Below are 12,451 nucleotides of genomic sequence, written 5' to 3'. Positions count from 1 at the left end.
AAAGTCCATAATGTTTTTCCCTTTGACTTGCAGATGAGGGAGGGGCCTGAACATCATTCCTCCCAAAGTTCTGTCTACCTGTCCCGTTATTAAAGGACACACACACCTGTTTGTATATTGCCCTCTTCACTAAATTGCAAGCTCCTGAAGGGCGAGGATCCTGTTGAATGCATTTTTGTATTCTCTGCAAAGCCCAACAGCCACCTGCATACAATAAGCCTTCCCCTGCTCCTCTTTTCTTTTTTTGACCTAGTTCACTTAGAAAAATAAATCACCTTTAAGGATAGATTTGGTTTTAATTATTTTAAGGGGAAAGGCTATGTTATTTGAGCAAGTATAGTCTAGGGGCTTTATATAAATTGCTCATCTGTATATTCATTTGCTCTTTGGCATATTTATTGAGTACCTACTATAATTTAGAAACTAAGGAGATACCAGTGAATACAGATCAAGTAACCTGCTCTCATGATACTTAATCTCTAGAGGGAGAGACACATAATAAGTTAAGTTCATATAAAAATAAACAGTACCATTTTATATATTGATAATGGCTCTGAAGAAATTTTAGCAGGAGGAAGGGGTATAGAGAGACCAAAGTGCTGGGGAGGGTGGAGGAATGGGCTCTGGCTAACCAGGGTGGAGGGGAGGACAGGGAGGGGACCACCTGGAAGGCCAGCGAAGCTGGAGCACAGTGAACAGAACGGTGGACGTTCAGGTGGAGAAGACAAGCTGAGCGAGTTCCCTGAGGGCCTCGTAGACCAAGGTAAGGCACTGGAATTAAACTTAATCAGTGGTAACATCTTGAGATGGATTTTGAGCAGAAGATGTGATTTTATTTGTTTCTTGCCTGCTCTACGGAGACTAGAAAAGTGGAGGCAGAGGCCAGAGAAAGGAGATCAATCTAGTTATTTCAATTATTCAAGTGAGATATAGTGAAGGACTCAGTAGCAATGGATGTGGTGAAGATATATTTTTATGAAGGAGGAACTAACAAGATTTGCTAATGGAGCAGTTTTGAGGGAAAGAGAATCAGGAGTTCTGTTTTGGAATCTACCTTTGGAATCATTTAAAATGATTTACTGGGGATTAAAAAGTGGGATAGTGTCTTGACATTCTTACCCATTTCTTTTCCTATTTTATACTTATTGTCCCTTTAAACAAATAAAACGTAATTACAAAAATATGAGATAGTGCCTAATTTAGAAACTTAGGTGCATTATAAAACTCATATTTTTATTTTAAAAAACTTTTTTCCTTTTTAAATTAATCTTGGAAAAATTCAGTATCACTGTACTTCATCATCATTTGTTTTTCACTCTCCGAATTGCAGCGTGTTCTAAGATGCAGCAGTGTGGGGAGATAACCATTGTGTTCTTTCTAGAAGATGACTTTCCTCCATTTAGCCGCAGTTCCTGTTGCTCCAGCTGTGACTTGTTATGTTAATTTGCTGTAGTAGTAGCCATGACATTAATCTACTTCCAGATGAATTGAGTGACACAAATGATCTTTCATCTAACCATCTCCTCCCCAGTGTCTCTAGATAGATTTAGCCATTAATTTAAGTATCTCTTAATTCAGGTGACTTATAAGGATTTGTTGTATAAAGTGCTTTGGAAAGACAAAAGAAACTTATTAGGTTTATTTGAAAGTTCTGTTCATCTCACTTTAATTGTAGTATATAACAAATGACACTAAGCAAAATTTTAGTAATCATGGAAAATAAGATCTCTTCACATTAAGGACATGGCAGGAGGTTTAATCTTGTGTTTGTATTCAACTCTGCCAATAACTGGTGCTACAAATGTAAGCAAGTTATTTAATCTGTCTCAGCTTGACTTCTTCATCTGTAAAATAGGACTTAAGTATGACATATTATGTAAATGTCTTTACAGAAAGTGTGGAGATTCACTAAATTACAGTTCTTATTATGGAACCCAGATCTAAAGGACCAAACAGAGAACCATGACTTTTTCCTTCAGTGAAGAATAGTAGCAGAAAACTTGACATGTGTTTCAACAGTGAGATTGCTGGCGTTCAAGCTATTTGTAATATGATTTATGAATATTAATTATCAAGTTAGTTCCAAACCAAGCAAAATTTACCAGCCTTAAGGTTCTGGATTGAGCAAAGCCTAGGTCAATAAAATAATATTATTTAATATCTATTTTCTCCTTTAAGGAGGCAGATTTAATAGCAAGGCCTGTTTTTTTCCTTGTCATATTATGATTTCTTGTGCCAGCAGAGTTGCAGAATAATCTTGTTTTTATAACCAGTTCATTCTTAAAATGCTGTTTGTGATGATCATTGATACTTGAGGGGAAGTGCAGGAGAGCTATTTATTTACAATACAAAGCTACCACCATGCATGCTAACTCGCTTCAGTTGTGTCCAACTCTGTGCAGCCCTATGGACTGTAGCCCACCGGGCTCCTCTGTCCATGGGATTCTCCAGACAAGAATACTGGAGTGGGTTGCCATGCCCTCCTCCTTTGTAGGGGATCTTCCCTACAAAGGGATGGAACTCGTGTCTCTTATATCTCCTGCATTGGCAGGCCAGTTCTTTACCACTGATGCCACTTGGGAAGCCCATGCAGAGCTAGGTCAGGTGGATATTTCATTTTTTTTTTTTAATTCTGCACTAATTCATAGTGTAGACCAGTAAAAATTACACTAATTGCAGCTTAGACATTCTTTTTGTTATCAGTGTAAAGGCTTGGTATACTTTGTTTCAGTAGGAAAGGAATTTGGTAATTGAAGTGGGAAACTAAATTTAGTTTAATTTTCTCTCTTTTTCTTTTTTTTGCTGTACCATGTAGCTTGTGGGATCTTAGTTCCCCGAACCAGGGGTTGAACCCGGTCCCTCAGCAGTGAGAGCACAGAGTCCTAACCACTGGATCACCAGAGAATTACCTAAATTTAGTTTTTAAAGCTTTGTTTTTTGAGGTTTAAAATTTCTTAACCTTTTAATCTTGATATTATGATAAAAAAATTAAAAGGCATAGAAGCATAAAAATTTTTTTTAAGTAGTTTGAAGAAGACACATTTCTGTGTCCCCTAAACTTGGAAACACTTGGCAAACTTTTGAATGAGACCCAAGACTAACACCATGATCTTGTTTTAACTAACTTGCCCTTCTACCATAAAATTAAACTCTACCAAAGCCATTTCTTTAATTTTTTGTTCAATTGCCTTGGCATGGTAAGTAGGAATTTCCACGCTAGAGGTAGGTTCTAAGACCTTTCAAAACTCCTCGCAGAACAGAGAAGACCTGTCTTCTAAGAGTTTCCCTTTTGGCTTGCATCTCCTATGCCTAAACTTGGTCCCACCATCCCTATAGTCTGTAGGACCAGAGGGCAGTTAAAAAAGGATCCCTGGAGAAGATCCCTGAGCAAGACTGAAGGGAAATAACGGAAAACAGCACATTCCTTCACTTCAGACACTGTCTTGCTGAAACATGTTCTTGGTGGGAGAGAAAAAGGAAAAGAAAGTAAAGCCTGTGGTTAGATTTTTGCTAGGAATTAAGGGTTGAGTGGGGAGGGTGTCAAGACAGCATGTTGGCTCATCCCACATAACTGTAATTTCTCATACTCTTTCTTCTTCCCTCTTTAAAAAATTTGCCAAAGTTCACTGCCACCCATGGTAAATAAGGTGGGGCCACTTGGAAAGGCTTGTGTCCCGTAACTACTTGACTTCTGGAGCCAAACACCCCAAATTAGGCCAGGCAGGAGCTAAAGTGGGGGCCGAACAGCTCCTGCACCTAGTATAGCTTCTAGGTCTTAGAAGCACCATCTGTGTCTTTCCAGATGATTCTGAGAGTTTCTCTTGGCCTTTCACCATCCATTTACTCATAGTTGCAGTTCTTTAGATTTTCTGTTGGGTCTGTTTCTTGAATTTACAGATTCAAAACTCAGATCACAATGATATAAGTTAATAGTAATGCGATTCTGGGGGTCTTCTTCAGAGCTATTCTTAACAGAATTGTTTATTCTAAGTAGTTAAAGCGATTTGAAAGCACCTGTGATAGGTGACATCACTTTTGGTAAATACTATTTTATTGAGAAAATTGATAGTAAATGAATCAATGAAAAGTTAATTTCCATTTTCCATGTCTTGCCCTTTAGAAACGTATTAGGACTTCTTTTTCTCCCTTAAGTACCCAGTTTCAGCATGATACTTGTGAAGTTTTTCTTTGTTTTATGAAGATTCTCTTTAATGTTTTGCTTTCTGATGAAAGATTGAAAACTTCCTTTACATAATTTGTACTTATCATTTTAATGTCACTAAAGTACTTTAGCTTTCTCAAAAGAAATACATCATCTGAAATACATATTTTCTATAAAAAGAATAAATTACTGACATTGATTTTTTTTTGAGATAATGGTTTCTATAGACCCATGTTCAGGGAAGCCCAGTAGAAGACAATATTGAGTTATTTGAGCCTAAAAGCCTTGAGTTATAAAAAGAACTAATAGAATCTATAATATTTATGTATAATTTATTATCAGAGATGGTTGGCTGGAACTCCAAATAATTTATTATCAGAGATGGTTGGCTGGAACTCCAAGTCATATTAAGTATTTTATACCATTGATCAGATAAATGACATTACAGGAAGTAGCCAGCTTACAGTGAGGTGATACCTGCAGATCACTGACATGTACAGTGTTAGGCACACAGTGCCCAACTGTGTCATCACCTGCAGCGTGTCCAAGCAGGCAGCCTCAAGTCAACCTGTGTGAACCAACATACTGCTTAGGGGGCCTTTGGTAAGGCCTCTAGTCTCCCAGCCTGGCTCTACGAACCAATTCTCTTCTGTTCCTCCCTACACCTCGGAGTCTTTTCATTCCAAAATGGCAAGGGTTTCTGTTTTGTCATTGATCCTAAATAAAGGGTGGGGTGGAGGGAGAGGAGAGGTATCCCAAGTGAAAACCAGAAAGACAGCGTAGAAAGGGGTAGAGGTGGGGGACTAAAGAGATAATACCAAACTCTATGAAGGCCAAGTATTGAATGTTTTAGACATTATGGCCTGTATTTAGTTTTCCCTTTGTAGCAGACACATACAATATGTGGATGAGTGAGCTTGGCTGTGTTCCAATTAAATTGTATTTACAAAGCTAGGCTGTGGGCCTTTGGCCTACTGGCCATAGTTTGCCACACTATGCATACTACAGGGTAATACGTGCCTAGTAAACTGGGTCTGAGAGATATTCTAGAAGAGAAGTTCTTAGTGTTTAGAGCACTGTAACGTTACTTAGTAAATGTGTAGTTTCTCAGAGAAATTGAGGACAACACTGATTTTGATGTTAAAAAGTTGATATCAGGTATATTTTTAGCCTCACATATTCATTTCTTAAAAGTTGCTGATGAATGAAAAAAAAGCCTCTGTTGTAAAGCAAAACCCAGCACTCATGATTAAGCAAAGAGGGGCGGAAAGGAATCATTTTATAGATGACATAACAGGTAAGGGGAGCTTTAAAGGAGGCCTGATTTCCAGTCGATGATGCTGTGTCACGCTGCCTGGCCCTGGATTCAATTCAAGGCTTTAGAAATCGGTGTTTGAGAAGTGTGTATTTGGCAGTATCTAAATACAAGTGGAAGTATTATTTTGTAAAATTTTGATAATTGTTATGTTTTTTTTTTTTTCCTATGGTTAAAACTCTAATAGGAATTCCAACACTTGTTGAATTGAATGAGCCTTCTTACCATTACATGTAAAATATCCCTGAGGTGTCTTACCACGATATAACAGACGGTGCTTGTCGTTTCTGACAGGTTGTTCCTGCTGAAGGACTGGTCTCTATATTGAAGAAGAGGAATGATACTGTAGGAGATCGTCCTGCCCAGATGCAGCAGAAACCATCCAAGCGAAGAGTGAGGTTCCAAGAAATAGACGACAGCCTAGATCAAGGTAGCGTGCTCAGCACTGTGTCTGGCACAGATTTGATCCGTGTTTGCCAAAAGAATGAATTAATGTACAGTAAGATGTTTGGTAATAGGATTTGTAAAGAATATGTAGACTTAGTTGCATTATATAAAGGCACACAGAGAAGGGATCTATCATAAGTTCTTAAGTAAGTCCTAAGTATTCTGTTTGCTCAAATAAGTGACCAGTTGCAAAATTCACCTCCTTGCCTGCCTGGCCCACAGATAGTTGTCAGTGTTCAGAGCTCATTTCAGTTTCTTGTTTAGTGTTTTGTTTTCTGACTTTTTGTTTTTAGTGAGCCTGCTGTTTTTGTCTTGTTTTCAGTGGCAGTCAATATTCCTTGATTGTTGTGGAAAATATTTATAAATTACAAATATATTCTTTTTGGTGATTTCTTCTCAACTCTATGGAAAAAAGTGTCTCTCAAGAGCAGTAGTTTAACACTGTTGCTGTTGTTTGGTTTTTTTTTTTTTTCCTCCCGGGCTTGTATTTAAAGTTGTTGTTAAGTTTACCTAAGGCCTGGGTAAATCAGAGTGAGTAGAAACATGGCCTAGAATCTCTCAGTGTGCTTTTCATGTTTATAAAGCAACTGCAGTATTAAATAATGATGTCAGTGTGTAGACACAATTTCTGAGTACGACATAAAGTGATGGCAGTAGATGTTTCTAAATTTTTACAACTATAAAGCTGGCATGAGCCATGGAAATAATCTGTTCTCACTGCTCATTTTTACCTCTGAACCTTGCTTGTAACTATCACAGTCTTCTCTAGATAAAGTGCTCAGTTCTTTGTTTGTACCAATTGGTACTGAATTTAGTAGGAGGAACCCTGGACTTAGAACTGACAGTCCCTAGTTCCCTTAGGAATCATTGCATCTTAGACTAAGTCATAACTTGTGCTCAGTAGCCACCTGCGCTTCTTGGCTTCCATGTTGGACAGCACGGCTCTAAACAGTGTCAGTGCGTGTAGATAAATAAAACAAAATAGGTGTTTTAAAATAAATTATATCTAAATGTTTGTACATAAATATATGATAAAGAAATAGCTGAAAAAATACATAAAATAGATTGCTAACCAAGATAAGATGGTGAGTGGGAATCATGGCAAAAACAGAAAAGATGATAAAAGTATTGAACTGACCAAAACCCCCCAAAACACTTAAGAAACACAGCACAAATGATACAGTCCTTTTTATTTGTATGTATAAAAAGTATACTAAGTATAAACTCTTAAATCTCTTAAGGTCTATTAACTGTGAAGAGCTACTAAACTAAATATGTCAAAGGAGAATACAATTACATAATCCTGTTTCTATAAAAATCCTTAACCACATGTGTTTGAGATGTACTGCCAGATTTCTTCTTCTTTTTTTATGGAAGTGGTTACATCCGTTGGATAAATGAACTAGTTTTAACTTTAGCATTCACAAGTTCCACAAGTGTGCATCTTTGTGGTAACAGGTGTTCGTAGTCATTGTTGATACACTAGCTTTATATCAGGGACCATCCTTAGAGGACTAACATTACAAACATCTGGTTATCTTAACCGGTGAGACAATATACTAGAATTTGACTCTTGTGTCAGCTTAACCTTCCTCTGTTTTCCTGTTTGCAGATGAAGTTGGAGGTGGCTCCTGTATTTTACTGGTCTTGCTGTGCATAGTGACGGTTTTGCTTAGTGTGGGAGGAACTGCGTTATACTGCACTTTTGGTGACATGGGGTCACCCGTTTGTACAGACTTCGCAGACAACGTGGACTTCTATTACACTAAGTTACTACAGGGAATAGCAGAACTTAAACACTGGATCTACCTCTCCTAGCAAGCATTCAAGAGGGACAGGCATGCTGGCAGTGAGAATCAAAGAGTGAACCTTTCTCAGCAGCTTTTATTTCAGGAGTTCCGTAACATGCGCCCTCACCTCCCCCACCCCGCTCCCCAGAGGAACAACAAACATCAGAAACAGCAACTGTAAATGGCAATCCAGAGGAACTCTCAGAATAATCACACCATGAAGCGATACTGATCTGAGCACTGTGGGTGGAAGGCATGGTCTTTGGACAGCGTGTCCACCTCCTCCTCACTGCCTCCCAGTGTAGTGAGCTGCACTGAGCAGAATTAGACAGGGCAGTGTTGGAGCCAAACCACTTTTGGCTACCTTCAAGCTAATGGTTGACTTCCCTGGTGGCTCAGATGGTAAAGCGTCTGCCTACAATGCAGGAGACCCGGGTTCAATCCCTGGGTCGGGAAGATCTCCTGGAGAAGGAAATAGCAACCCACTCCAGTACCCTTGCCTGGAAAATCCGATGGACGGAGAAGCCCGGTAGGCTACAGTCGCAAAGAGTCGGACGCGGCTGAGCGACTTCACTTCACTTCACTAAGCTAATGGTTAAAGGACACTCTTGATTTACGATTGTTGGTCCAAAGACGTTGCTTCCAGCCATCCCGCAATAAGTTTGTGTGTAATGAAAAGGAGTTTCCTTATGGTTTCAGTGTCTTTTTTAGTTCACGTTGGGAGCTATATAATTTAGGCTTTGTGCACTCTTTCCAGATTCTGTTTTCCACTTGCAAAATGGTTTTGTGTGTGTGTGTGTGTGTGTGTTTCAGACAGTTACCATAAGCAAAAACCCAACATAGAATAACAAAGATTATCCTTTCAACATGACTATAAATGTGCAGGCACAAAACTTTCAAGAAGGCATAACTGTGGAACAGATGAATTATAGAAGTCTTGGCCCTGAATTGAGAAACTGTGACAGATACAGTGACAGTTAACTTGGTTAACTAGCCAGAAGTTCATCACAGGCCTAGAGATAAAACTGAATAGCTTCCCCTGAGTCTCAGGCAACCAGTTTCATCATGGATTCAGTGCTTCCTGTAATGAATGCCGGATTCAGCTCAATTCAGTAAGACCTAGTGAGCACCTATTATGTTCTGAGAATCTAAGACCCCTTCTACAAAGGTAAATAAGATATTAGTTCCTGCTCTAGATGTTTTGATTCTGGTCTTAGGTAAAATAAACTAATACTTTAATGAATGAAATTAAATCATCATATATAATTCAGTATTAACAGATCAGACACTCAGATGCTTGAATATGCATTCATATCATGGGCTTAATTCAGACCTAATATGGGGTCATTAGATGAAAATCCAATCATATCTTAAATAGACAAATGTCTGATTTTTATTTAAATCTGTCAGTTTTTCTTTTCTAAAGTACAGTGATCTAACAATTAGGAAGCCTTTCTTTAACCTTTTTATCTCATTGATAGCATTCTAAAAGAAACAAAACACATGAATTATAGTTTTTTAGCAATGATCATTATTTCATGTTTTTCAGTTAGAATCATTTGAAAGAAAAAGAGAATTTTCTTACTAGTTGTTACTGGCTGGTACAGTACATCCCTTCGTGTTTCAGCTTATTTATTTAGACTTATGATTTTTAAAAGGGCTTTTTATAGAAGTTGAAATTGTGTCATTTAGCACGCATTTGGTTATACCTGATATTTAATTACTGTATACTTAGTGTTTTGATTTTCTATAATTTCAACTCAGTGTGTTTTTAGGCTTATTTTTAAATTGATGTTTTATTTTTACTTACAATACTGTTTGACTTGTCTCTATCATGCCACCATAAACTATAATATTTTCAAGGATTATAGATCAAAGATATTTATTTAGAAGTGTACAAGATACTGAAATCTAGATTCCTTATACTTAAGGCTGATTTTATTAGAAGATTATTTTAATGTTCTATTATAAATTTTAAGAATTTGTATTCAACTTGTATGTAAATATATAAAATGTTGATGGTACTATCTTATGTGGTTCTGTAAGAGACATTCACAGAGTCTACTGTGTGGGTATCCCCAACATAGACGAACCTCTTCTGTTTTACCCTCATGATTTCTAGCTACAGAAATTTGGCAATGCTGATTTCTGCCAGTTTTATGTCAAGATAAGTCAAAATTTCCTTCCTGTTCCTTTTTTCGATCACTATTGAAGTTCTAAATACTCTGTAGTATTACATTGGCCACCAGGGCCATTGCTTCCGAAACTGAAGATTTCCCAGGTGCCTTCACACTGAGGGGAAAGATCTGAGATGACGCCTTGGTCCCTGGAGGCAGCTGCATCTCAGGAAAGCCACGCTTGTCCTCACTGCGTCCCGTGGAGAGGGAGCTGAGCTCAAGAGCATACTGATGTCTTGATTTAAAATAGGCATGAAATCTCACCTAGAAAAACTAGGGCAGCTTTTTAAAATGTAATGGTCATTTATTGCATGAATTGGAGTAATTCCATCTGGTGATGAGAGAATTGTTATCTCTCACATAAAGAATTCATCCAGTTTGACTATCATGTAATTTTTTCCTGTCATTGGAAAGTACTGACAACGATTTGTAACTAATCTTCCTTAAAAACTGTATTTGGGGGTAACAGATCAAGCTTGTAATTTAAAATCTACACCAACAAAATGTCTCAGAGAGTTTATTTGAACCTCTTGGGTACTGAGAAAAACCGCTTTATTTAAAGTGAAAGTAAAGTAATTTCAGAAGTTGGTCTGGCCCCACAAGTAGGTTACTTTGGGTAGTCTAATAGGTTCCTACATAATGCTCCTGTGCTTCTAAAACATCTCCGCATCTGCCTGAAACAGCCACTGAAATTCACTGTAAAAATTCATTCCTTCAGATTTAAAAATCAAATCTCCCTGGGAGGTTTACTATATTGAGCTGTGAATTTGTGTATTATGCTAAGAGGATTTAAAATTTGGAGGTAGGCTTTGTTTTGAAAGGACAGATGTGAATTGGGTCTTGCTGAAATCGTAAGGTGGAGAAAGGGATAGGAATTGAGAAATGAAGAGGGAAGATTGGGAAAAGAACAAAGAAATCTTTTACCTAGTACCTGTATTGCTGAAGCTGACTTTGTGGCATTTAACCCCAATCCAGAGAGAGACTAAATGCTTGTGTTCCCACTAACGTGACCTGTATAATTCTATTCATTTCTGTGGGCTCAGTTGATATTAACTTACCCTTGTGGCGCAGTGGTAAAGAATCCGCCTGCCAATGCAGGAGATGTGGGTTCAATCTCTGTCAGAAAGATCCTCTGGAGAAGGAAATGACAACCAACTCGAGTATTCTTGCCTGGAAAATTCCATGGACAGAGGAGCCTGGTGGACTACAGCCCATGGGGTCACAAAGAGTTGAACACAACTGACCAACTAACATTTTCAGTACACTTGCATGCTTACTTATGAAGTGTACGTAGATTTTGCACACTTATTCATTTGGTGCTTAGATCAGTAAGCATACATCCCTAAAATCAGGCCTTGTACTTCCAGAATCCATTATACATTCACTTCTATCATGTTGCTTCCATCTTCAAAAAGAGTAAGAGTGATCTAAGGTTTATGGTACAAATTCTGGTGCCAGCTGATATTTTAATAACCTCAAGGATAAATTAGTGAGCCTTATGTGCTAAAGAATTTTGAGGAATTCTGGTAGCATTTCAGTCTCTCTTGGTGGAGGCTACTAGGCATCTCTTCTTCGCAGTCCTAAGAAGAGTTAAGTCCTAAACTCAGTCTCTTACCTGTGGCTCCAAAAGCACTGCAGCACCATGAGGGACAGTGTTAATTGTTGTCTGTACCTTGACAAACTGGAATGCCTACAGTTTACCTAGCACTGAGCTGGGTCCTGGGGCTCTCAAAACAAGAAGTGGTACCAGCTTAAAGAAGTTAGCCTCTGGCAAAGTAAATATATTTGCGAAAGGGAGGGGAGAATGAAGGAACAGAATACTACTGCTCATGGAGGTGGAAGCTTAAGTCCATTCCTTTCCACCATGTATCATGCATTAGGAGTAAAAGTAAAATTCTGTCTAGGCCACCTGCATAGCACCTTGATAGACAGGAATCTTCTCCAGCCAAAATTATTACTTTTTGCTTCTTGTTAGCATTTGTGGCATTGATAGTGGATGGGCTTTCCAAGAGTAAAAAGCTTCTTGGTAGGAACCTTCTTCAGAATCTAAAGTCTGAATAGCACTAAACAGCACAATGGAAAACTTTCTCACAGAACTGCATATCTAGATGCTTCTCCAGTAAATTCTAGCAGTCATTTAAGTAGGAAATAGTACCTATCCAACAAAACACTCTTTCAGAAGGAGAAAATGCACTTGCTAATTCATTTTACGAAAATAATATTGATCCATAGACCTGACAATGTCCCTTTTAGAATTCCAGCAATTTTTAGAAGTTGACAGGCTGATTTTCAAGTATGTTTGGAGATGCATATGACCTAGAAGATAGCAGTGAATTTGTTAGAACCAAACTGGTAGACTTGAACTTCTTGATTTCAAAACCGAATGCTGCAATAATCAAAACTGAGGTTTGGCAAAAGGAAAGCCCTGTGTATGTGTTCAAATGACCTACTGACATGCCAAGGCAGTTAGGGGAGAAAGGACGTCTTCAACAAATAATGCTGAAACAACTCTCTGTCCCACTGGAGAATAAACTTAAACTTTTACCTCACACAACACAAA

General features: G+C 38.1%; 1 protein-coding gene across 3 annotated transcripts in view; it reads left to right on the top strand.

The window, feature by feature from the left end:
• Positions 1 to 10,395, top strand: part of CNST (consortin, connexin sorting protein) — a 98,535-nt gene extending 88,140 nt beyond the window's left edge. For all 3 annotated transcript variants that reach the window (XM_061382441.1, XM_061382442.1, XM_061382443.1), the window contains 2 exons: positions 5,772 to 5,907; positions 7,537 to 10,395. In XM_061382441.1, coding sequence (XP_061238425.1) covers positions 5,772 to 5,907; positions 7,537 to 7,742 — 342 coding nt within the window. In that variant the 3' untranslated portion in view covers positions 7,743 to 10,395. The remainder of the gene's footprint in view (positions 1 to 5,771; positions 5,908 to 7,536) is intronic.
• The last annotated feature ends 2,056 nt before the right edge of the window (positions 10,396 to 12,451 follow it).

This window comes from Bos javanicus, chromosome 16 (genome assembly GCF_032452875.1).
Source record: "Bos javanicus breed banteng chromosome 16, ARS-OSU_banteng_1.0, whole genome shotgun sequence".
NCBI classification, from domain to species: domain Eukaryota; kingdom Metazoa; phylum Chordata; class Mammalia; order Artiodactyla; family Bovidae; genus Bos; species Bos javanicus.
The sequence above is the reverse complement of the archived record's forward strand: the minus strand, read 5'-3'. Positions and strand labels throughout refer to the sequence as shown.